This window comes from Peromyscus maniculatus, chromosome 23, assembly GCF_049852395.1.
Source record: "Peromyscus maniculatus bairdii isolate BWxNUB_F1_BW_parent chromosome 23, HU_Pman_BW_mat_3.1, whole genome shotgun sequence".
NCBI lineage: Eukaryota > Metazoa > Chordata > Mammalia > Rodentia > Cricetidae > Peromyscus > Peromyscus maniculatus.
The window spans coordinates 9454467-9480772 of record NC_134874.1 but is presented as its reverse complement, the minus strand read 5'-3'; the positions used below and the strand labels follow the sequence as shown (position 1 = coordinate 9480772).

The 26306-nt window shown below is 54.0% G+C and overlaps 1 protein-coding gene across 2 annotated transcripts in view; it reads right to left on the bottom strand.

Annotated features, from left to right (window-relative positions):
* Window positions 1-8538: 8538 nt before the first annotated feature.
* The window catches only part of Fbxo21 (F-box protein 21), a 35439-nt gene continuing 17671 nt past the window's right edge, over window positions 8539-26306 (bottom strand). The window contains exons 8-12 of one of the 2 annotated variants that reach the window (XM_076560126.1): window positions 25234-25413; window positions 23686-23818; window positions 18817-19028; window positions 16822-16979; window positions 8539-10566 (exon numbers count right to left, since the gene is read on the bottom strand). In XM_076560126.1, coding sequence (XP_076416241.1) covers window positions 10379-10566; window positions 16822-16979; window positions 18817-19028; window positions 23686-23818; window positions 25234-25413 — 871 coding nt within the window. In that variant the 3' untranslated portion in view covers window positions 8539-10378. The remainder of the gene's footprint in view (window positions 10567-16821; window positions 16980-18816; window positions 19029-23685; window positions 23819-25233; window positions 25414-26306) is intronic. The other variant, XM_076560127.1, reaches the window with a different exon arrangement.

Here is a 26306-nt window from a genome sequence, read left to right as displayed (position 1 = left end):
TGCCAGGGCCCACCACTATTCTGTCTGCAGAGAACACCTCTGCCTGGCGCAGATCTACCAACTTCTGCAGGCTTTTTATAACCCCAGCTGGGAATATGCACAGGGGGCAGGGTAGGGTGGGGGCGCTCCTGGGGAAGCACGAGGTGTTTGAAGGAGGCAGCCGTGGTGAGTGGGCACATCCTCTTTCCCGACTTTGTGGACGGGGCCAGAGGGTCACCCTTTGACAGACAAGAGTCGTGGAACACCGATGGGTGCCTGGAGCTGCTTGCTGAGTTCTCACAGATCTGTAGACTGGGGCAGCTTGAGGCTTCCTGGAGTAACCCTAGGGAAGTTTCTCTGCTGTCCCAACCAACATCTGCGTCCTGGAGTCAGGTCAGGGACAGGTGTCACAGCCCTGGGCTGCAGCGTCAAGAAGAGCGGAGACACATGAGGAGCAAAGAGCACTGGGTACTGATGTAGAAACATGAGGCGCCGTCTGCGGAGGTGCCCTGAGCCCAGGTGGAAGGGCCTGCTATCTTCTCTTACAGAATAATCTGGGTAGGGGGTCCCCAGTGTAGCCCAGGTTGGCTTCAAACTTGCTATGTAGCCAAAGATACTTGGAACTACTGATCCTCTGGCTTCCATCTCCTGCATGCTGGGATTACAGGTGTGTGCCACACCCAATTGTTTAATTTTTCTTTTAGTTATATTATTATTATATATGTGGGGGTGTGCATGCCACAGTGTGTGAAGAGGTCAGAGTACAACTTCCTGGAGTTGGGTCTCTCCTTCCACCTTCCTGTGGGCTGGAACTCAGGTCCCCAGGCTGGTGGGCCATGGGTTCTCACCCATGGTAGGGGTAGGCAGCCATTTTTAAATAAACGGTTGAGAAAGCTGAGTCCCCAGAATGCAGTGTCAGGTCTTGGAAAGTTGCTAGAGGATTCTCCCAGTTTGTACACGGACCACTGCCGTTTACAATGGGCCCTTCCGTCTCGCCGTAACTAAAGTGCTCATGAACCAAGTGTGTCTGTCGGTGAACTCAAGGCGCTCGAGGGGATTTAGTTAGAGGCTTCACGGTGCTCGGAAAATCCAGCTGGCTTAGAGCAAACCACTTGCGGGCACAGATTCAACAGGACCACAGCTGTGTTTGTATTTCAGCGTGCAGAATATTACACACAGGGTCTCACTACGTAGCACAGGCTGGCCTTGAACTTGTGGAAATCCTCCTGCCTTAGCTTCCCTATCCCCAGGACTTAGAGATCACGGGCATGTCCCCCATGCCTGATGTAGGGCATCTTTATTTAATCACTTGTGTTAGTGGCTGAACCTGGCCCCCGCTTGTGCTGTGCGTGATTTTACCATCAGGCTGTGCCCAGACCGGAATATTACATTTTAACTTTTTAGTATTTTTTTTTAATTTAATATCTCTATGTGGTCAGGCTAGCCTGAACTTCCAATCTTTTTGTTTTGGTTTTTGTTGTTGTTGTTGTTTCTTTTTGTTTTTTGAGGTAGGGTTTCTCTGTATAGCCCTGGCTGTCCTGGATCTCGCTCTGTAGACCAGGCTGGTCTCAAACTCACAGAGATCCGCCTGGCTCTGCCTCCCGAGTACCGGGATTAAAGGTGTGTGCCACCGTGGCCCTGCTGAACTTGCAATAATCTTCCTGCCTCAGCCTCCCGAGTACTGGGGTGAAAAGCATGAACCACAGGCTCCACCTGCTCCAGGCAGCCACCCAGTGGGCCATGCGCTGGTGTCTACCCCGAGACCCCCAGCCTTCCTCTGGGGTGAGCGGACTCTAGGTCTGTGATAACCAACAGCCAGGAAGCCCCACGGCCTGGTCTCAGGATGGGAAGAGAACCACCATCTGTTTCTCCACGTCACTCACTCCCAGTGAGCAGAGGAAGTGCTCCCAGCCCCAAGACAGGATCGCTGAGCTCACAGCTGACTCCTAAGCTTCCTTAGACTCCAGTGGGTCCCTGACTCAAGCCCCGGAGGCACCACTGGCCTCAAGGATATGCACTGTGCCTGGGCCTTGGAGATGTGACAGCATTTCTATTGAAAATGGCAGCGATGTCATCCCCAAGCAAGCGTGTACAGCCTCGAGGCCTCAAAGGAGAAGAGAGATACCGTCCACGAGAAGGTGGGCAGACGCCTGTCTCCCGGCCTTCCATCCATGCTGTGTGGCCACAGGGGAAACAGTGAGGCTGCCAGCCAGGCTTGCCTTCTCCAGAGTCACTGAGAGGGAATGTGGAAACTTACCTCGCCCCCACACCCTCATCCCCACAGAGGAACTCGGTCCCCTGGAGGGAACAGCAGAGCCCTGGCCATGCGACCAGCTGGCAGGGTGCCTGGCTCATCTTATGCCCTGGCTCGCTCCTGGCTGTGTTCCCAGTTCAATGGCCTCCTCCTGGCAGGTCACCGGGCTCTGGGGCTTAATGAGCTCTATGGGGGTGTGGGGGGGGTGATGCTGTTGGCCTCGGTTTGCCAGGAGACCATGCTGGGGTGACTCATGCCCGGATGGTGCTGGTGAGCCGTCTCTCACTGTGAGAGTGAAGCGCAAGGCGGTTGCCCAAGCGCCCTCACCCTGGGACCCTGTGTTCGTCTCTATTACTCCGTGTGCCGCACTGGCCTCTGGGATTGCCGTCCCCACCACACAGACCCACCATGCTCATCTGAGAACCAGGGAACCAGGCCTTCTGCTCGGCAGCGTCATGCCCACCCCAGCTCCAAGCAGAGGCGATGGATGGCCGATGGCTCTTACCTGGAGCATCTTAGCGAGCGGCGAGAGCTTGCAGAGCAAAACTAAAGCTGCCAGCCTGAGAAACCAAGGAGTCAACAGGCCAGCCTCTGAGCATCTTGGGTTGGCAGTTTCTGATCCCTGGAAAGGTAAAACGGTGTTGCACACACCCAGCAGTGCCTTGGCCTGTGCACCTTTTCTATATGTTTCACTAACAACCGAATTGTCCCTGCTATGGTTGTGACACCAGCCACGGGGACCCGCGGGCGCCGTTGGGGGCGGGATGGTGGTGCTGGTGGTGGCTTGATTTCTAGCTGTTCCCAGGAAGGTGAGGTGTTCACATAGATGAGACCAGGAGAGCTGTGAACAGCAGCTGGTTCGGGGTACCAGAGCAGAGCTGGGCTGAGCCCTGAGCCCTGTTCGCCCAGGAGCTGTGGCACCCCAGACAAGTTACTCATCCTCTCTGAGCCTTCCTTTCCTTTCGCAGGAATGGGAGGAATTCCGAGGACAGCCATTTGTGTTGACTGCTGCGACAACACGGGATGCCTGTGTCTTCTGCCAGTGTTCTGTCACAGGACAATAAAGTGACTTCGCAGAACATGCTAGAAGCGTTCACCTGTGTTCCGTGCGTCAACACCTCTGCGTCACGCAAGGCTCTCATGAGAATGAAGACTTACGTTCTTTGCTGGCAAAACTGCTGGGAACTGTCTTGCCCCTTACAGACAGATGAGATCACAGCGGGGTGCAGAGGCTCCAGCATGTGGCAGGCTGAGTGAAGATGTCAGGAATTCCAGGCCAGCCTGGGGCTAAACAGTGAGATCAAATGAAGACATGAAACCACTTGACAAAAAAAGAAAGAAAGAAAGAAGGAAGGGAAGAAGAAAGGAAGGAGGAAGGAAAGAAGGAAGGAAGGAAGAAAGGAAGGAGGAAGGAAGGAAGAAGGAAGAAAGGAAGGGAGGAAGGAAGGAAGGAGGAAGGAAAGAAGAAAGAAAGAAAGAAAGAAAGAAAGAAAGAAAGAAAGAAAGAGAAAGAAAGAAAGAAAGAAAGAAAGAAAGAAGAAAGAAAGAAAGAAAGAAAGAAAGAAAGAAAGAAAGAAAGAAAGAAAGAAAGAAAGAAAGAAAGAAAGAAAGAAAGAAAGAAAGAAAGAAAGAAGAAAGAAAGAAAGAAAAAGGAACAAATTAAGATAAAACAAAACCCCAGAGGAAACCCCACACCAGCATCTGGACCTTTGTGAGTGACCACACTACCTTGTGCCTTGCCTCATTCTCCCGTGACTCCGTGGTGGCCAAGGATCCTCCTGGGTCAAGGGGAAGACAGGGTTGCAGCCCCTAGCCCAGGCCTGAAAAATGTTAGAATCCAGTCCTCGAGAACAAGACAAACTGTTTCCTATGGATTTCATACCTGGAACAAAAGAACATTCTGGAACCCTAACCTGACCGTCAGCATTGGGCTGCATTTTCCGGACGACATCTAGATCCTCACTCTGGCTGGGGACCAGCGTGTGCCGTGGAAGGGAAAAAGTTAAGCCTCTCGGTGGGACCGCAGCCCTGCTGGAGCCTTGTCCACGAGCAGTGTAAGGTCACTTCTTCAGCATCTCATTTCTGCAGGGCGATGGATGCTGCCGGTGGGTCCCGACTCTGCAGGCGCCGGCCAGGTGCCAGGCAGAAGTGCCAGCCGGTTTCATCAGGGGATGGTGCATGGCACCGAGAGATCAAAAAGGAACATCGAACATGGGCATGGGTGTGAGGAGTCGGGCAAGGCGGTGACTTGTGGGGGGGGGGGCGGGACTCAGGTCTAGATTATACTGTTTACAGTGCATGGTTTGTGGAGTGTGGAGACAGAGCCTGAGGCCTTCTGCATGCTGAGTGTGTGGTCTGTGGCTGGGCTCCACCACAGCCATGTTTTCATCTTTTGAGAAATATTTTGAAGCATATTTATCTGTTTATTTATATATTTGTGTGCATGTGTGTGCAAACTGTGTGTGTGTGTGTGTGTGTGTGTGTGTGTGTGTGTGTGTCTGAGGACAACCTGTTGGAGTCAGTTCTCTCCATTCAGCATGTGTGTTTAGTAGCTGGACCTCAGATCACTATGCTTGAGGACGAATGCCTTTAGGGCTGAGCAATCTGTGGCCCTTCAGCTTTCCATATTGACTCAGCAAGACCGACATGAGCTGTGCCCCTCGGCGCTCGGTGGCAGAGGTCACATTCTCAGCAGGACAGCATCCCCCTTAGCAAGCAAAATGTTCTCCAGCTCAGCAAGAACCACTTCTGACATAGAGATAACAGCTGTGCCAGGATGTGGACGTTTCCCAGGGCCTCATGGCACGCTGGTCCCAAGTGTCCATCCACAGCCAAGTGGAAGAATGGTGTCTCGTGTCGGAGATGCACACCTTCCCAGCTGCAATCGTGACTGGACGTTGAGAAAGAGACCAGACACAGAAGGCCTCATGGCCAGCATCCCACAGACACAAGTGTCCACAGGAGACAGATCCACGGGAACGGGGAAGAGTGGTCAGGGCTGAGGAGGGAGAAAGGGGTGCCATCTTGAAGTGGCTGGATAGAGTGGTGGCACTGTCATGGATTAGTCTGTGGTGTCTTGTGTTTTGTGCTTTGCTGTATTCAGGACGGCTAAGACAGGGGGCCGGCGTGGGGTTCGTCGACAGACCACAGACAGTGGTCCAGCCGCAAAGAGAGACAAGGACATCTCCACGCCACAGTGGTTTGGAAAATACATTTCCAATGATCAGGGGTACCTTGGCGGGTGTCAGCTGAGGGGAGAACCATGACATCACGGAGAGGAGGCTGCGCAAGGCCGCCGAAGAGGCTGGAACGTTCTGGAAGAGAACTCCAGATACCATTTATAGGTTATTGGGTAACCAATTAGAGACCTCGGAGTGTCACTCGGGAGAGTGACAGCGTGTTACAAGCTGAAGGATCGAGTACTAGCATGGGCCTCCAAGCTGGCAGCAGGCTCACAGGACCCTCCCTTCTGAGGTAACCAGGCGGGCAGGCTTGAGAGAGGGCTTCTAGGTGGACTCGGTGACAAGTCCAAGATAATGTTGGGTTACGTAAGGCCTTTATTGCTCCTAAACACTGGTGGCTTCTGTGCGCTTTGGCTGCAGTGGTCTGGGCCCTGTTTCACTCAGGGGGTCCTTAGGAGCTGGAGCCCTGGCCACTACTGTGCTGCTCTCTATAGCTGGCGGAGAACTGTGGGGGGTCACAGAGAGCAGGAAGGACTCTGGGGATGGACACATGAGGACAACAGTGCCCACTGGCCTTACATCCCTCCAGGGAGGTGTCTCCCAGGCTCCTCTGGAGTTATGGTGGCCCTGACTCAAGTCTTTTTTTTTTTTTTTTTTTAAAACAAATGTAGGGGCTGGCGAGATGGCTCAGTGGTTAAGAGCACTGGCTGCTCTTCTAGAAGGCCCAGGTTCAATTCCCAGCACCCACACGGCAGCTCACAACTGTCTGTGACTCCAGTTCCAGGGGATCTGACACCCTCATGCAGATATACATGCAGGCCAAACACTAACGTACATAAAAAAATTTTTTTTTAAACAAGTGTGTATGTACCGGTATACACCTGTGCACCTGTGTGTGGAGGCCAGAGGACCATCTCCAACTGTCCTATATCCATGGAAACAGGGCTTCTTATTGGCCTGGAACTCACCAGGTCAGCTAGGCTGGCTGGCCACATACCCCCAGGACCTGCAGCCTCTGCTTTCACATAACTGACCTTACAAATACTGCCATAACCAGCTCTCAGTGTGGGAGCCAGGAGGAAGTTCCTCAGCCCTCAGGCTTGCAGGGCAAATGCTGTACCAGCTGAGCTACCTGCCCAGCCCGGATGAAGGTCCCAGCTAGTGATGGGTGGCCAGCAGAGGCCACCCCAGGAGACCCCTTCGTGACTCCCACAGCATCTACACTGGGGACTGACTGTGTAAGGGGCACCCCACTGTCTGTCATGTCCCACAAGGCTGGGGAACTGTTGACACTTTCCCAGATGGCCATCTTTAATGTTAGCGGCCCTGCTGCGGGACCAGCAGGGGTCACCTCACATACATGATGAGCAGCTGTAGTGGGCCGACCTGATCCATTCACAGGAACTTAGACGTGTCCCTCCACCCTTATTCTCTTCACACGGGATGGGGAGAAGCCCCAGGGGACCTTTGGTAGCCACTTCTTTAAGCCTGGGTCTCTGGATGCCAGCTCCTCCCCCTCCCCAGCAACCCCAGAGCACAAAAGTTCTATGGTGCTTGAGTGCAGTGTTTGGGGGGTCTGTTTATTACAGAAGCGGTGTTAACCTGATACAGTCATCGCTACTCGGCTGCTGCACATCGATGCTGGAATTGCACAGAATTTTTCGAAGAATCCGTAGAAGGGAACGTTCTTGAACTCCCAGGCTTGGGGGTGCTCAGAACAGGCTGGGGGAAGCAGTGCAGTGAGGTAGTTGTGTCCATAGCATGGCTGTGAAGGGCTGGGTTCAAGGGTAGGTTTCCCATCCACCCACCCCCACACACAGCCTGGCCTAGGTTCACACACAGCAGGACCTTATGCTCACAAGCGCCTAATCCAGCAGCAGCCTGCCTCCAAGCAGCCTCGAAGGGCAGGGATCATCACTCCTTTCAAATCAAAAGACAAGCGAGAGATGCCGCCCAGAGCAGCCGAGATGTTTGGTGATCGGGCTTTGCCAGCCATGTGGCCAGGCGGACTGTTTAGGTTAGTGTCTGCGGTGGTAAGCCAGCACACCATGACAGCCATCCGAGTCCTCATGAGCCCAGTGGCCCATTCTCAATTCTGCCTCCGTATACATTCCTTCCTTCCTTCCATCCAAAGCCAGATAAACGAAGACAGTACGGGACACGTCTGGATGCCCATAGTCACAGATGCTTTCAAATGAAGTCTCTGGCCGTCCAAGTCCCTCCACTTCCAGTTGGGTTCGACTTTAGAGGAAAGGGACCTGCTGCTGGCCTGGCTCTAGTTACTACAAAAGACGGAAACACTTCTGAACAAGAGCGTTAAGTAGCTGGTGTGGCACACATAACTGAGTCCAAGAAGGCACTCCAAGCTCGAAAACAAGGCCGTGGCAAACTGGGGCGACAGGGATGGACTAGCGAGCCTTGGACACCTCAAGTCTCTCTGAGCCCACTTCAGAGTATGCCTGCAGACATTGGACCTGGGGTGGCATGCGTGTGTGTGTGTGTGTGTGTGTGTGTGTGTGTGTGTGCGCGCGCGCGCTGGGCAAGTTCTAGGTCCTGGGGAAGACACGTCCCCCTGTCTGGCCTCTCGGTCTAGGGCTGCAGGTGTATGAGGCCCCTACTCTGAATAGCCCCAGCCGGTGTTCCCAGTAGGACATCCCTGCGGAGTGTGGCTACCATGCCAACAGTGACAACAGACACCACTGTCCTGGTTTTTCCCTCCTGAATTTGCAGTTCTCAGTTCACAGACAAAAGGGGCCCTCCTCTGACAACCAGACACCCGGAGTCTTTGCAGGGCCCAGAAAGTCCACCTCAGTACGACACCTGTCAATCGTTAAAAGAAACACTAGGGTCGGCTAGCTTCTTCCCCTATTTTATACTGGAGAGAGACCCTGCTTTCTCTTCTCTCGCTACTGAATGAAAGTGGGCAGGTCACTGGTGTGGTTTCTCTCGGTAAGTTCGTTTATTAATTGTACAAAAGAAACCAAAAAAATAAAACAAAACAAAAAACCCCTTGGCATTCATTTGAAGAGAAGTTGCTATAACCAAATATTTAGTATTTTAACATTGTTAAAGTTCTACTTTTTATAACAGGGCTTTTGAAAATGGAGAAAACTTTTGGAAAAATTTTTAAAAAGAAACTTATGATTTATTAGAGTACAGGATCCAAAACACATTTTTAGAAAAATATAAAGTGCCCAAATACCAACTTACACGGGTGATACAGGCTCCCTCAGCCAAACGAAGCCTTCGTGGAGAGACACGTTTAAAAACAGTCTAGGTACATATTTACAGTCAGATCAGGGAGGGAAGCCATCTCTCAGCCTCAGTGTTTCTCTATGGAAAAAGGAGATCAAAGCAGAAGCCCAACAATGGGAACTCCCAGCATGCTCCGCGGCTGCTTAGTTACGGGGACGCAAGAGTGTGAATCTGTGTGGGTTGGTTTTCACCTTGAAATGAGTAGCTGTAAGATCCTCCAGCCTCAGGCAGATGCTAAGTGGTCCGTCCAACTGCCAAATACGAGTTCAAACCCGCCTCTGAGTTCTGACTGGTGAGACACGGACGCTGGGCGAGAGCCGTATCAGCTGCAAGAGCCTCCGGCTTCCTGTCCCTCCCGAGACTACCCAATGGTCTCCCTCCTGTCATCCCGGGGCTGGTGAAGGGCAATCAAGGAGGGGCAGTCATCTAGTGTTGTGAGGATACACATGCAGAAGGCAGGCAGGCGAGGCAGGCAGGCAGCTCCCTAAAGCCCCCTCACTAGAGCAATGGCATTTTAACGCAGGGCAGAGGTGCCGTCAGCCCAATGGGTAACTACCTACAAGGCAGCTTGTCTGAGAACCTGGTGGCCCCTGCTAGGATCTGCTACAGAGCATCAGGTGAAGGCAGGGTGACCCGAGGCTAGACCTCATCCTGGACAGTGTCCTGGAGCCTTCAGACTGGCAGCATGAAGCCCAGAGCATGCACTCCTCTTCCCAAAAGCCCTACACTCTCAGGATGGACGGTCTGGATGTAACTCTAAGGGGTGACAGGGGTGTGAGACCTGTTTATCCTGGTTACGCTTCTCGAGTTCATTTTCCTGATCAGAACACAAACCATTCTCTTGGTCTTTGGGGACCAGGAGCTACAAGTTTTAAGAGCAATTTTCATCTGGTCTGCAGGCCTCACTAGGGAAATGGACCTATGACCAACTTAAGACCCACTCCTGGCACTGGGGCCGATTCCTAAATTAACAAGTAGTCATATTAACGGAGCAGCTGTTGGATGTGGAGAACGGCACTGGGAAAGGCCATTGCTGTGCACTTGCTCAGAGAGCCGACGGAGTCAGACGGAAGCTCACGATGGGTGGAAATGTGCACAGACCCAGTGGGAGACAAGGGAGATGCTGCCGTTCCTTCTCCCAATTAAATTAAAAGGGGGAAGGGAACACTTAAAATCTGTGTTTCATGTATTAACAAAAAATAAAAAATAAAAATAAAATAAAAAAGGCTCCGAGTCCCATCTCCATGCCTTCATGTGAACACAACCACACTCAAGGCAGAGGGCAGGCGGTCCTGCCTCGGGTGCCCAAGTTCTAGAGAGCAGGAAAGGTGGAGCCCGTCTGTCCAGCCGGAGAAACGCCGACACAGTGTGAATGGAGACAGGATGGGAAGAGGATGAAAGAACAGAGTGTGGACGGTGAGACCTCATGAAGACAGAATGTCACACACTGTCACCACGGGACAAGCAGACAAGCCATGCCACTGGACACGGTGCCTTTCAACTGATTCACTAGTGTAGCGGAGAGCAACGCTGTCTCTGTGGCCGGAGGAGCACACGCCATCTAAAGTGGGGAGGCAGCCAAGGCTGCTGGTGAAGTGGCTGTCCTGTGCTGACTCCAGGGGACGGCACGTGTCCTTCAGGAATCCTGGTCCCCCAGAAGGCAGCGGCGGCAGCGGCAGCAGCAGCAAAGGTGCGACCTCCCCTGAGTCTACTCGGCTGGGTCCTCCTTCGCACTGTAAATGTTCTGCACCGTCTCGTACACAAACTCCAGGTCCTCAGGATACCGGATCTCCAGCTCTGCGTTTGGGATGTAGTGCGTGCCTGTGAACTCTGAGAAGTAGCGCCCCACGTCCGGGTGTGAGATTTCCTGAGGCTCCACGTTGTATTCCAGGTTTTCTGTTGGCAAAGAGGCACCGGACACTGCGGTTAGCGTTCCACTTCCTGCAGCGGCTCTCTGCAGAAACCCTCCAGCCACTCCTTCCACAGGAGCTTTTGGAACAGAGCAGAAGTTACCACAGAGAAGTTTTGGTATTAGAGGAACCCAAGAGGAAAAGGTGGAGGTGGCCCCAGTTGGGAGGGGGGAACACACGTTCCCTTCCCTGTGGCCCTGCTCAGAAGACCTCTTCCTAGTCTGAGTGGGTGGGACACACGGCTCCAAGATCCCAGTGGTGCCTCCGGGGTGGGTACTCCCTGCACAGGACAGACAGACATCCTCAGCCGTACATCAGCCAGTGGCAGGGTCAGAACCCACCCTACTACCACTTGGTTGGAAGTCTCCAACCTGCTCTAGCTGTCCTCAGAGAGAAGCCGCTGCCACAGCCGCCCTTCTCCACCAGAGCTCCACTCGGGGCTCACACTGCCTGGGTGAGCGGTGCCTACAGCCGCACTCACATCCTGCTCGGCCCCCAGGAGAGCCTGGCTGCCTTCTCCTGATCTCGGCCTTGCCACAGGAGAGAGGGACAGAACCCAGACATCTACAGCGGAGGAACAGATCCTCCAGGTGTCTCACACAGAAGACAGTGGCGCAGAAAGTCCTACTGCTGGGAAGGGCCCCCAAGAGAGGAGGCCAGGGCACAGACACAGACAGCTCTGCTCCAGAATTCCTTTAAGCAGGGCCTGGCAAGGCTTGCCACAGCAGCACACAGGGTGGCCCCAGGCCCCCAGAGGCCCCCCTAGAGCAGGCTGTCCCTGTACTAGTCTGTGAGAGGTGGACAGTGTGGCCAACTACCCCTGTGTTTCCCTTTAAGGGTCTGGGGAAAATGTGAATGTACTGCTTTGGGGCCACATCTTCAGAATGGGTTAGGGACGTGTCCCCATGAGAAGTAAAACTGGTAGGAATTCACCAGCACACTAAGACACTTAGTGTGGACACAGGGGTCTGACCAGGAGGGAGGGTACTGGGTCAGGGAAAGTGTGCCCCTGAGAAGATACCGGGAGACCTGGCAATTCTAGACCGCAGATCCGTTTCGAATCTGGAGCTTACTTTGGCCAGCCCTGTGGTGGCCTCACAGCATGGCCCTGCTCTGGCCCTGCCCCACAGGGAGAGACCTGCCTGCGGGCTCTGGGCAGGTCAGACCCAGAAAGTGTAGAGCTGAGGGGAACGTGTATGTGCATGGAGGAGCTGGGCTGCCTACACACCAGCAAGGCTGGCCTGCCCGCAATCAGCTGATGCAGCCAATTTCAGTCCCTTCACATTTTACACTGTTCAAGGGCTGTAACTGGGACAGACTGACACATATAAGAGTCAAATAAACCCCCCCCAGGGGCTGTTTCACAATAACACTGCCTGTGCTGCCCAGCACCAGCACCTGCCCGGGGGGCTCTAGCCATGTTTTCCTGGGGCCCAGACCATACCAGGCCAGCTGCTGAGGCCTCAGGCCCCACAGAAAACACCAGAGAGCACAGTCTTGGACCTTCAAGAAAGGAAGACTCATGCTCTCAAGGAGCATGCCGTACTGCAGGCAGGACGGAGGAAGTAAAACCAATTCAATTCTAGTGGGCATCTGACCCCTGCTTTGAGGCGAGTTTGTCTAATGTAGTGGGGTTTCACGGGAAGCTACAACCCCCCAGAAGGATGTGTGGCCAAGTCTGCAGGCATTTCCGGTGGTCAGAGTTGGGAGCTGCTTTGGCTTGCAATGGCGGAGGAGTTCAGGGGTTCTGCTGAGCACCCCAGAGTGCAGGCCCCACTACAGGAACTATCTTGTCCACTGCCCATCTGCTCGGGGGAGATGCCCTGCTCCACAGGACCTCCCGTCCCTGAGCAGCCCTGCCATGGCTGCCCTCTCTCTAGGTGCTCAGCAGTGGCCCGTGCAGGGAGCTCTTGGCCTCTGCGTGCCTGGAGGAGGGGTACACAGCTCTGGAGACAACACAGCCAGGTTCTGAATATGGCTTCTAACGAGAGGTTGCTCTGGGAGGCCCAGGCAAGAACAGTACAAACTGGGAGCTAACAGCACAAGCTCCAGGCTCCCCGGGGCCACCTCCAGCTGGACTGCTTCCCTAGCTTGCTGGCCCTCCCTCAGGCCTGCTGTGGAGCAAAAGAAGAGAACATAAGACAGTCTGTTCTGGGGTTCTGGGGACCGAACTTGGGGTCTTGTGCATGCCAGGCAAGCACACTACACTCAAGCTGCACCCCCAGCCACATGGAAGGTTTACTTTGAGACTAGGCTGCCCAGGCTGGCTTCAAACTAATGCTCCTCCTGCCTCCCAAGAGCAGGAACCATAGCTGTGCACCCCAGACACAGAGACCGAACAACCTGTGCAGGAGAAGAGAGAGGGAAGAAGCTGGTCCTGTGCATCTGGAGGGAACATGTTACCTGACATGCCTGTAAAATAATGTACTCCAAGAACCCCAAACACTTGCAGTTTTCAGAGAACTATGTTTGCTTATTTAACCTCAAATCTGTAGCATCCTTCAACTCCACGGACATACATTCGGAAACCCCACCTGGAGTCCTCTAGGGGCACCTGGCCCAGGGCCTCCCTCTTGGGGGGGCACCAGTGGAGTGTGTCCCTTTACCCTTGGTTTGTCCTGCATACCCTGGAGTTTGGTACTCATTTCTGTTGCTATCTATATCCAATGCACACTAAGCATTTATCTGCATTGGGTTTACCTGCTACTCAGCAGTAAACTAGAGACACACACTGCTCCACTGTCTCAACAGGGACCACAAACCTCCTGGTACTTAGTGTGGATGTGTCTCTAGTCAAGGGGCCATGGGGCGGACCACCAGGCAGAAGAGTGTATGTCTGAGGGTTTTACTTCTTAAATGACAATGCCAGGCCACTAAACGGCTCAGTAGGTAAAGGCACTTGTCACCAACCCGAAGACCTCAATTTGGTGCCTGGGACCCCCGTGGTGGAGAGAACTGACTCCCACAAGCTGGCCTCTCATCTCTCCATGCACACCACAGTCCAAGTCCATGTTACAAAATAGAATCTAAACAAGTGAAAGCCAAATGGCCCCCTCAAGTGACCAAACATCACTTTATACCCCCAGCCCCACCACGGGGACCTCACTCCAGGACCACATGTACCAGCAGGAGCAGACTGGGGTGGGGACAGCAATGTGGGTGTGACACAAGTTAAGGACGGAGAAGCGCCACCCAACCGGGGCTCCTGGGTCCAATGCTGCACCAAGAGCCATCTGGTATCAGACAAACACCCGACCTTCTGATAGGGATGAGATAGGCTTTCCCGGCACACACACACCTCCCACAGCACACAGGAGCCGTGAAGTAAGGGACAGGAGCCCTGAAGAGCTGCAGTGCTCCCCCCAGTGGGCGCAGGGAGCCATACACAAGACTCAGGAACTCTAGACACTGCAGAGTGCCACCCAAGGGCTCTGGCAGCCACTCTTCAGTGCCCTGTGGAAGGCTGAGGGCTGGAGCAGCGGCGTCACTAATGGCCTCTACTCAGGGAACTAGAATCACTACAATTAGATCAAAAGAAGTAAGACAAATAGTACAAAAAACCCAGAAACCTTTGAAGGAAAATTGAAGAAAGTAATTTAAAAAGGTAGCTTGTTGGCCGCTCAGACAGCCCAGCAGGTAAGAGCGCCTGCTCCAGAGGACCCAAGTCTGGTTCCAGCACTCACTTGGGGTGGCTCATGACCACCCATTACTCCAGTCCCAGAGGATCCAACGCCTGTCTTCTGCAGGCACTACACTCACACTGCACCTACCCACCCACCCACACCCACACCCCCACACATACACGTCATTAAAAGCACAATAAAGTCTTTTTTAAAAAGTAGCTCCTCAGACCTTTGAGATGATGGCTCAGTGGGTCAAAGCATGTGTTGTGCAAACCCGAGGACCCAAGATGATCCCTGGAACCCGCATCAAGAGGGGAGAGAACCAACTTCATAATGTCTCTGACCTCCAACACGTGCCTTGGAACACGTATACCCCTGCTTATGGCACACACATGCAGTAACAATAAATTTTCTAGAACAATTAAAAATCTAGTTCATCCAGGCCTCCATCCTGCAGCTAACTATGGGCTGTGAGCATCGAACTGTCCCTGTGATCACAACACACTGGAATAAGAATCGAGACTCTGGTAGGGAGCCGGAGGGGGGAAGGTGGAGGTTGGAGGGTAAGGGGAGGAGGGGCATCAGGGAAAAGCATCTCCAAGTCACTGGACAAGAGCAGGGGCAGCAGACACTCCCAAGCTGCAATGCTCCTGTGTCAGCCGTGGACAAGTGCTGGGCAAGCTGCAGTGTCATGGTCTCTGGGGAGCAACATGGACAGGACACAGCACGACCACGGCCTTCCTGCTAACTGGAGAAGCTGAGTTACCTCTGCATCACCGGGGGTGGGACGACATGGAAGCACAGGCCCTACGAGCAGCCTGGTGGGGCAGGACACCCAAGTAGTCAGGCCTCAGACATCACTGTTCGTCCACAGGTAGAGCAGGTAAAGAGACAAGGAGCTGAGCTCAACCTCAGACAACCCCAAAGCAACCAAGGCCTGGAAGCTTCCAACAATCAAAGCCCTGGCGCAGGAGCACAGGGTGGATGGGCAGTGAGAAGTCCTTCCCAAGCGAGGCTTTGCAAAGGGGGCAAACCACAGCACAGCCATCTGCTGGAGCTGGTGGAGCTGGAAAGGCCAGCCTGTGGTGACACCAGGGTGATGAGAACACTGAGGAAACATGAGCTATCAGCCACAGGGTTTGGTGTGCTGCCACAGTCCTGGTGCACCACGAGGCAGGATCCTCCAATGACCCTTCCAACACTGGCAAGAGCCTGTGTCTTTATTCACTGATGAAACAGATAGAGACGTGGAACCCACTGTCGGTAAACGGGGCACCATGTGCAGTGCGTCTGCAGGCGCAGGCAGGTGGAGCAGCAGTTCAGGGGAAAGAATGAGACACCCCAAGATAACAGAACAGAGAGCCCAGGCTGGAAATCCAACACACACACACAGTTCGTTCACAAGGTCACCAGAGACACGAGCTGGCCCAGGAAGGTGAGGGAATGCATATGTGTGGCTGTGAAGGAGAGGTTCCTAGTGACCTTGCACCCCACAGCCATCACACAGCAGCCCCCAGGAGATGCCATGGTCCTGTGGCCAACAGAAGGGCCTTCGGAAACCAGCAAAAGCTAACGTGATCACAGCCACTCCCATGGTCCGTCACTGGGTCACTGGGTCACTGGGCCACAGACATTGTCTTCTTCTTTTGGTTGTTCACCACTGTGACTGCAAACTACTATCCACGGGTTTGCGCACGTGCAGTGAGGTACACTGAGGCTTCAGCAGAACTGTTCAGAAACTGAAGCTAAGTGCTCCATTTACAAACTCACCGAGCAAACCAACTCAATGAACTGTTTCTAGACACCCCAGTACCGATTTAAAGATGTCCACACTCACTCTGTAGAGTGGACAACTGCTGCACCCGGTACCAGCAGAGCCTGGAGTCATGGCTCAGGACAGAAAGCCTTCCTCAACTGTCATGTAGCAAAGCCCCAGGCCATTTTTAAATCACGGTGACTTTCAGAAATGCAGTTTCGATTTTCACTGGCCTCAGCTTCAAACGCTGAAGACTGCCCCGTGGGAGCCTCCAGAACACCCAGGGAGCATTCAGCCCCTTTACCTCACCTAGGAACCCAAGGAGGTAAGGTGCCTGCAGCCATACTGCACGGGTGCTCCTGGCCTCGGATGGCTCACAATCACTCACGTGCCACTATTCCTGCCTTCTGAAGCCCTGACACTTCAGCCCTCGGTACTTGATCACTGTGTGGGCAGAGCAGGCCTGATGGTTCAGGTTATAGCCCATCACCAAGCTCCGGGCTTCACGTCCTCGTGGGCAAGATAAAGTGGAGGTGGCCTGCACAAGGTCCAAGCTCTGCATGTATGAAATGCCCAGCCTGGGTCCCAGACAGACTTAGCACCCATGAGGGCACACTATTTATCACATCAGGATCCACAGTCCCTCTTATTAATAAAAACCATTGTGCAGGGAACTGCAGTTTCCACCTGTAGCCACATGAGGGCGATTCAGGCCAGCGCTGCTGGAAGTCAGGCCTGGGAGATGGGAATCAGGAGTCTGGCTGGTGAGGACAGTGAGCAGCTGCCACCCCGGGACACGCTGGTGAGCTCTGCCCACAGCATGGTCAGTCAGGGGCGGGTGCAGGTCAAGCAAAGACCTTACCTTGGGCTGCGTATCTGCAGGAGCCATCCTCCACCAGCACGTTGTAGAAGGGCTGATGGTGGCCATGAGGCAGACTGTGCACGTTCATGTTGCGGATCCATTCATGGCCCATCATGCAGGTGGGGTCCCAGCCATAGATCACACAGTTGTAGCCATACCTGGGGAGCACAGGGAGACCACAGATGAGCTCCTGGGAAGCCTCGGAGCTGTGGGGAAGTCAGGAGAGCCTGGCCGGGGTTCTTCCATGCCCTTTGTTCATTACCTGCTTTTATCCCATGTGGAGTCACTTGTCAGGACACCCTGTCCCTCTTTACAAACCTTCCTCTCACCATCAACAAAGCACTTAATCTGGAAAATAACCTTGTTTGTTTGTTTGTTTCTAGACAGGTTTTCACTACATAGTCCTGGCTGTCCTGGAATTATGTAGCCCAGGCTGGCCTCAACTCAGAGATCAGCTTGCTCCGCCTCCCATGTGCTGGGATTAAAGGCTTGTGCTCCTACCATGCCTGGCTTAAGAAAAACTTTGGAGCAGAGCAAGAGACTACCTCTGGTAAGATGAGGTTAAATCAAAGTAAGTAAGGGAGCCCTCCTTCTCTTTACAGAGGCCAGGCTAGGGGGAAAGTGCAACATCAGCTTCATTAGTCCAGAACTGAGGAGCAGGAGCAGGGAGGAGGGGGAGGAGCAGGAGGAGGAGGAGCAGGAGGAGGAGCAGGAGGAGGAGGAGGAGGAGCAGGAGGAGGAGGAGGAGGAGCAGGAGGAGGAGGAGCAGGAGGAGGAGGAGGAGGAGCAGGAGGAGGAGGAGCCTCGTGTGCCGTTCTCTCTACTCTTCCAAGTTTGGAAAGTTCCCAAAGAGAGTTAAGAAGAAAGAATTCACTGAGTGGAAATCACAGCCCCTCACAGGGGAGGGTTTGCTGGTTATCCTCACAGAGACAATGGAGGGGTGAGGAGCAGCCACATGTCAGCAAGGAACACTGTGTGGCCTGACGGAACTGCCTGTCAGTGAGGGAGTCCTGAAGATGGAAAGGAGGCAGAGGCAGGCTGATCTTCTCATATCTTAGCTAGAACATATTAGTACTAGAGCTACAATCTTCATGATAGGACAGCTACTGGAGCAATCTTGGAAATTTGCCATTGACCTATGATCTGGACATTGGTTGTAGTTCCATTTCTGTTTATGTGATTACCCTTTTTCTTGGACAATACTTGATAATCATTCTTATTGTATATAGTTTGCATTAAGTTTAGAACCTTCTTATTTAGACAAAAGGGGAAATGTAGTGGTATTTGCTCCGCCCATGACCTTGGGACATAGGGCCCAAAGGAGGCGGTACTTCCTGCCTTCGTACCTGACCTCTTAAAAGGAAAGTGAGAAGAGTCACTTCCCCTTCTCCCTGCTGCCTGCTGCCTGGTCTGACTGAACTGCCAGGTGGATTCGCTCCCAGTCAGAACAGAGAATGACTTCAGCTGTCTACTCCGTTCTGCATTCGTGAGTCTATTTCCTCAATTTATATCTTAACAGATCCCTACTACCCACTAAATAGACTCACGTGGACTGATCTTAACACAGCGCCACCTGCGGCTGGGCTTTCCAGCATGCCAAGGGCTCCTCGGGTGCCTGTGGGATAAGAACCTGCACCAGCACTCTGGAGTTAATCCTGCCTGGTGAACAGCCATGTGCAGAACTATAGCTCAGGAAAGCCCTGCTAACCCAGACCAGAGATAGCAGGGGACAGAGAAGGGACAGCAGCAGGAGGAGGAGAGCTGGGGCCGCAGCTCAGTGAGCTTCTAGCTTGCTCAGTCCCTAGGCTCGACCCCCAGTGCCCCAGACAAGCTCTAGGAGCAGTCAGAGTCCACAAAAGACATTACAGCTCCCAGTAGGAAGCAGGGTGCAGACGGGGCCCCGCTGTGCTGCCTGTGGTGGGCACTCGGTGAAAGAGCCTGCAGTCCCAGGGTGGGCCTCTGCGGGCAGCCCCGGAGGCCGGAGCAGGCACTCACCTCTTGTGCTTCATCACGAGCCCGATGGAGTAGCAGACATCTCTGTGCTTCTCCTCGGAGCGCAGCTTCACCTCCACGCCCACCTCCTCCTTCTTGCGCTCAATGTGTTCTAGTGTGTGCTGCACTAGGTAGCCCACCGCCCCGTGCTGCCCGGGGTCAAGGGTCTGGATGTGCTGGAGGATGTCAAGCACCTTCAAGACAAGACAGAAAGACTAGGAGATAATATTTTCGCCAGGCCTTTTCTTTTCCGAAGCGTGGGATTGACACCTACCCATGAAGCCTGACAAAGGCCGGCGACAGCACACCATTGTGGACCAGGAGTTGTAATGGGCCAAACATTTCTTGGTTAGCGTAGGAGCTGAGGAAGCCAACTTGTCTTTATTTTTAAAGTACAGAAACCATTCTATCCTGTCATTCTTGCTTTAAGAAGGGAAAGTCCTCAAGACCCCTTAACCAAGACAAAAAGATACTTGGAGAACTGTCTTGGTGCCGGGCGAGTAGCTCCAATTCAGACGTCACTCGAGGGAGGAGCTAGGCCTCTGGATGGCAGCAATTCATCAGTCACCTCTGCAGAGCGGAGGCTGGCAGCAGGAGCAGGGCTGACCCTGCACGGTCTGTCTGCTGCTCACAGTGCCTCCACTCAAGGGTCAGGCTTCAAGCAAAGTGTCTGTATGCACATCAACATGCTCGAACCCACACAGCCCTGTGATGCTTGAGAACAGCACACATCAGTCCTGGTTTACTGAGTCCTGCCGGAGTTGGAGCTCCTTACTAGGACAGGTGACCTCAACTCTAGGCCCAGATCCATCAACCAGCTGCTTCTCTGCTGAGCTACTCCCTGTCACACTGACAGCCAGACGTCTCAGCAATTATTCTGAAGCTCAACCTCACCTTCCTGAGCAATAAATACAGTAGGAACACAAGAGATATCAACAGGCTCCTGGTATTTCTCGGTGATGAACTGGAGGTGTCTATTAGGCATGGTAGTGCACAGCCACTACTGATTTCCAAGAAAGGAATTTGGCTCAGTGAGTTTAAATGCTGGTCTGAGGTGGGAGGCTTACAAAGATGTGGCCCTGGGTATGACTCTCAGCCCACAGTCTCAACCGCCACTGTGCCAGGGAAATACAACAGAATCATCCTAATTACTGTGATGCAACTTAACGTAAGAACAACAGGCAGAGTGCCAGCACCCCAAACACCCTGAAGCTTGCTTCAACAGAGATCCACAGGAGCCAGTCCCCGTTCACACCCCACCTCCAGGAGGGGCTCTCAAAGTGGGGATGCTCATGACATCTGTCCTTTGTAGCTGAGAGCATCCAACAGTGAGCCTCTGTGGACTCGGCCAGAAACAATGGCCATCCTTGTGTGTCCTGGCCAGTGAGCCACTGTGCACACAGCTAGACACGGACTCTTCAGGGCACAAAGGTGGCCCACATTCAGACTGAAAGGCAGGAAGTTTTGACTCCTTGCATGGATGTGTGAGGCTGAGGGTGAGGGGACATGTGACTTGGACCTGGTGTGTTTACAAGACAATGCTGACAGTGGGTATCATGTTCCCAGCCAAAGCTCGAGGCCTTGGTTGGACACAGTGATTTACATCCATAATCCCAGCACTGGGGAACAGGACCCTGAGTTCAAGGCCAGTGCAGACTACATACTGTAACCCTGCCTCATAAACAAAAACAACAAGCTGCTATCCACCCAGATAAAAACAAAAACAAAACCCAGGGCTCAGGGCGAGAGCTGGGAGGAGCCCCGTTGCTCAGGGACACTCCCTTCCACCCACCACTCCTCTGGCTACACAGCAGCACACAGGCTGTGGCCCGGCTCCCACAGAAGACGACAGTCCCACTTCTGTAAGTCCACTGACAGGCAGCTCCAAGGCCACCAGTCCACCGTCCTGTGTGCACGAGTCCTGCCTGTCCACTAAGTCTCCCTCTGAGCTCTGGGCTCCCCTTGCTTGTCTGTTAGACTGTCTGCTGGCTGCAGTTGGGAGGGCAGGAGCCCCTGACACAGGCCAGAACACTGATTGCCATGGGTGGTCCCAGGCCAGTTCTATACAGCCTGCCATGGCACTTTCTCCCAGCCCCAACAGCCTAAGCCTTAAACACCCTCTTCCGGAGCGGAATGCCAGCCCCACGCTGGAAAGACTGTAGGTTCTGGGAGTCCCCCTCACTCATGTCCCAGGGAACTATGGTCCCCCAACCATCCCCGAACATGCCACAGCCAGTGCTGTGAGCACAGAGAATGGCTAGTGGGGAGCACACTGTATGTACCGTCGGTGTAAGGAGGGTGGGGTGCCAATGCAGCTGAGGGGTCAGCAGAGGGGCAGGCAGCATTGCATGGTGGACACAGCAGGACTGCATTAGAGCACGGGGTGGGTGGGGACACCACGACACACAGATGTGGGACATGGAAGGTCAGGCAGGTGGGACAGAACCATGGAGACTTGTGAGCCACACTGCAGGGTAAGAAAAGCATCCCCAAGGCAGCAGAGAGCCACTCAGGGACCACTATTCTGGTAAGACCCTGACTGCCGTGGACACGACAAGGAGGCAGACAGGCCATGTCTTCCCATCCCCTGCCCAGGTGTAAAGGCATTGAAAGAAGCCCCTGGGACGGCACACAGGGTAGAGGAACCTAAGAGCATCCTGGTGTGAACCTCAACGGCGGGAGACCCAAGACGGGAGAACAGAAGGAGCCTGGGAGCCAGTGGCCATGAGGCAGAAGGGGCATCAAAGTAGGAGAAAGGGCAAGGCCACTTCCTGGCCTTGCCACAGCGACAGAAGGGCCGCTGGCAGATCAGGGCCTGGGGAGGGCTGGGAGTGAGAGCGTGCATGTTTTGGGGAGTGTACAGGAGCAAAGGTCAGTGGCGGGCATCAGCATACAGTGGCCACGTGTGAGGTAAGCATGCAGGGAGTAGAGGGGATGGTGGCCAAGGCAAGGCCAATGGGGCCGGTCAGAACGGCTCAGGCTTTCATGCAGGGAAGGGAGGAGGGTGCTTCCGGCACTGCACAGAGGGCAGGCGGTCACAGTCCCCGAGGCTCTGGCAGCAGCACTAAGTGCAGCCGGCTTCTCCTCAGCCACTGTGACTCTCAGGGTGACACCCGCGGTGGCCTCAGTGCACTGAGAGGTAACTTCTTGACGTTTAGCACGGGAAACCGGCAAGAACCAAAGAGTCCACAGGACAGCTGAGAGGACAGAGCAAAAGCTGTGACTTCCACAAACATGACCTCCTGACTCCACTCTCCCACCCACAGCCACAGTGACCAAGAGGACTGGGCTCTGCAGCTCTCCCGACTTCACCAGACAGAGAGGGAGAAGGGAGCCAGCCTGTAGGCTTCCTGCTCAGGGACAGATCATCTTAACAAACAAGGCCCATGGCCACAGGCTGATGTCACCTCCTCTCATTAAATGCACACCCCTCCCCCAGGCCTCTGGCAGGCTGCCTTCCTCAGGTGACCCACCCTCGAGCTCCTCCAGAAGCCCTCCTCTGGAGAGCAGCCTGTCTACTGACATGGGCCCCTAAGCACCTCTCTCACGCTCTTGGGGTCACCATGAACTGAGGGGAGGGGTCCAGATGTTCCACACGGCAGCACATGCAGAAGAGAAAGGGAAGGTGACAGGGCGCTGCTGGGCAGTGGGCGTGTCCCCGGTGGGCGTGTCCCCAGTGGGCATGTCCCCCAGTGGGCGTGTCCCCCAGTGGGCGTGTCCCCAGTGGGACTGCCAGCCAGCTGCAGACTTGGAAGGCAGCACTGAGAATTTCAACCACAAAGGCCCGTGACTGGACCTGCCACTCAACTGGGACAACTCAGCGAAGGGACCTTTGCTCTCTCTCCTTCTGGATGATCCTGAAATCCCTCAACAAACAGAACTGGCTGAACAAAGTCAAAGGACTAAACCCTGGGCTCCTGAGTGGGTGACGGTTCCCAGGGTGCACTCCTCCAGAGCACATGTCTGTTGGGTCGTGGAAGACATCTTAAGGACTTGGGGCTGCCCATGTCTGCACCCCACTATGTATGTTTAAAGCCATGAACTGATGGTCCAGTATAGTCACTTCATGAGAGAATTTACTTTTTATTCTGAAAGTGTGGATGTGTTTGTGTGTGTGTGTGTGGGGGGGGGTGCATGAGGACAGAAGAGGGCACTGGATCCCCTGGTCGTTGAGAGTGCCAAGTGCACGCCGGGAACTGAACCTCAAGTCTTCTGCAAGAGCAGTAAGTGCTCCTAACAGCCAAGCCATCTCTCCAGCCCCCAGAGCAGTGGCTTTCTGTGGAGACCGCCCATCTCGGGAAACACCCACAGAGGCTCAGAACCACACTCTCTGCAGGCCTTCTAGACAGACAGCATGGACTGGGGCCTCTCCCCAGCCCAAGGGAGGGATGGGAGTGGGCTATGACTCCTGCACACTCACTCACACAAACTGCACACAGTGGGCCAAAGTCAGCTCTGTGCTCCACAGGTGACTCCTCATAGCACTCACTGCCAGATGCGGGGATTACAGCATGGGCACCCCCAGAATTGAACAGTAAGAAGCCTCAGCCGGTCTCAGCTGGATCTTCTCATGTCCTACAGCTGCAGCAAAGCCCGCACAGAGCACTTGTCTTGCCTCTCCTTGCAGTCAGGTGACTTTGGGAAGGCACCATGGGGTGGCAGTGGGCAAGAGGCAGGACAGGGGTTTTGTGTCCAGAGCTCAGAGGTCATTCCTGGTGACAGAACCAATGCTTCTTAGAAGAGAGAAAAACATTTCTTTAGGGGGTCAGGACTGGGGGACGGAGCAGATCTGAACTTACTCCTTCAACAGCCTTGGTCCAGCTACAGCTTTCCTCTCTAAGGCAAGGCCGAGCAGCAAAGTAAGATAATTACCTTCTCTGGCCAGATACCCAGATGGAAGTAGAGTCTGGCCTGGAGGAGCAGGAGCTGCACCTGGTCCGGGTACATCGCCAGGTACAGGTCCAAGGAGTCTCTGAGGAGCTGGTAGGACTGGTCAATGCCTTCCCTGGGGGAGAATAAATCACCTCTGACTCAGTGTGGGCTTCCCAACACATGTCTAAAAACAACTGTTTCAAATTCGCAAGGCTTTCTGACTCCCAGACGCCCTGCTCAACACTGCGAGCTCTTAGCAAAATCCACAGTGAACATAAAAGTCTTACAGCACATTAAAATCTGTGCTCACTAAGCAGTCCCCTCAGCAGCACACACAGATCCAGAACCCCGAAGAGCAGAACAGAGGCTGGGAGGGGGCAGGGCTACCCTGGGTGACACTTGCAGAGCTCACACCAATAGGAGTGAACCCTGGTTCTACTTGTCAGTTTGGGGTCAGCACTTGTAATAAGTGTCTGCTCTGTGCTAGCTAGGGCTTAAGGAGCAGACAAGCTGCATACACATGTGGACAGGAGGTTATAGCCCCCTGCAGTCTGCTCACCTGTGAGGTGATAGCCCCCCCTGCAGTCTGCTCACCTGTGAGGTTATAGCCCCTGCAGTCTGCTCACCTGTGAGGTTATAACCTCCCCCCTGCAGTCTGCTCACCTGTGAGGTTATAGCCCTTGCAGTCTGCTCACCTGTGAGGTGATAGCCCCCCTGCAGTCTGCTCACCTGTGAGGTGATAGCACCCCACCCCCCCTGCAGTCTGCTCACCTGTGAGGTGATAATCCCCCCCTGCAGTCTGCTCACCTGTGAGGTGATAATCCCCCCCTGCAGTCTGCTCACCTGTGAGGTTATTGTCCCCCCCCCTGCAGTCTGCTCACCTGTGAGGTGATAGCTCCCTGAAGTCTGCTCACCTGTGAGGTTATAACCCCCCGCAGTCTGCTCACCTGTGAGGTTATAACCCCCCGCAGTCTGCTCACCTGTGAGGTTATAACCCCCCCCGCAGTCTGCTCACCTGTGAGGTTATAACCCCCCGCAGTCTGCTCACCTGTGAGGTTATAACCCCCCTGCAGTCTGCTCACCTGTGAGGTTATAACCCCCCCTGCAGTCTGCTCACCTGTGCCACCAACTGACAGTTGTTCTAAAAAGAATCTATTAACAACGAATTCTGCTAGCTGAATCCTATTGGGCATCAGGAAACTGACTGCAACACACATCCTACAGCCATTTCCCAGGACAGGTTTCCTTGAACTATGGAGCAAAGTTAACCCTAGACTCTGTTCTTACAGGAGGGTGTAAGGTCAGAGGTCACAGCACCTGGACAGGAAGACATGACCTCTGCCATTCTGACACTGACTTCCAAAGAATGCATTCAGTGTTTGAGCAGAGTTAAGCCCACCACAAACACCAGAGGGTGAGGCTATGAACAAATGCAAGGCTGATGTCCCAGAAGCAGTCATCACAGGGCAGCTCATTAAACACGCTTCTTGTGTTTGCACAGAACCTAGAAGGCCTACACTGCGGGAGCAGAGGAAGCCAGGCCCTCACCTCTTGCCCAGGCTCAGCAGGTTGCCCACCATCCGCTGCAGCACCTTCTTCACATTCACCACACCGTATAGCGCCGCCGTCACGTGCTGGCCAATCAAGTACTCACACTCCTTCACTGTCAGCTGCTTGCCCTTCCCAAAAGCATCTATGTAGATGTAGTCGAAGATGTCCAGGGTTGCCCTGCCCAAAGACAGCCAACGAGTCAGAATTACAACCTGGAGGAGGAGGCCACGGCAGAGGGGGAGGTCACAGCACCACTTTACCATCGTCACCAGTACCATCGAGGCCTTGGCCGTGGTGACCACCGCCCTGCTCTCCAGAAGCACCAGGGCAAGGGAGATGGCTCAGTGGATCAAAGCGCTTGCTGTCGGCCTGACCAGCTGCGGCTGCTCCCTGGGCCCCACATGGTGGAAGCAGAGAACTGACTACCAAGCTGTCTTGACTCTACACAAACGCTGTGCATGCGCACACATAATGCTAACCAACAAACAAGTAAGCGGCAGCAGGGAAGCCGCCCGACAGCAGACAGAGTCCTACAGCCCTGAGCCAGTTTAAAGAACACTGACAGAAAGACATGGGCACGAGGACCAAGATGGATGCTAACCACAGAGTGGCAGACTGCTGCCTGTCTGGGATCCAGGGCCTACAAGGACCTAAGAAAACGTACGGAGCCCAGACCAGGACTTGGCCCTCCTCTGTGCCCACACAACCCCAGGCTGGTACCTTGGGGGCAATGACCCTGGGCCTGCTCACATGCCCACAGCACTGCCAACTGTGACTCTGAGGGCTCATGGAGTAGTGGGTGGCTAAGCGTTGGGGACAGCAGCGCTTCTTCTGAGCAATCTTGATCCTGTGCCCACTGCAATCACACAACATTTTCCTCTTTGGCTGCTAACTATCTCAGTCGGATTTCTTTCCTGAGTTGCGTTCATAGCCCACTTTTGGCAAAGACTTGAGACTTACATAAATGTTCTAAAAGAGCACAGAACTTGTTGGCGTCTGCTATGAGGCTGAATTCCTATGGACAAACACACAGGCCTAGCGAGCCGAGGTCATCACGATGTAAACCACAC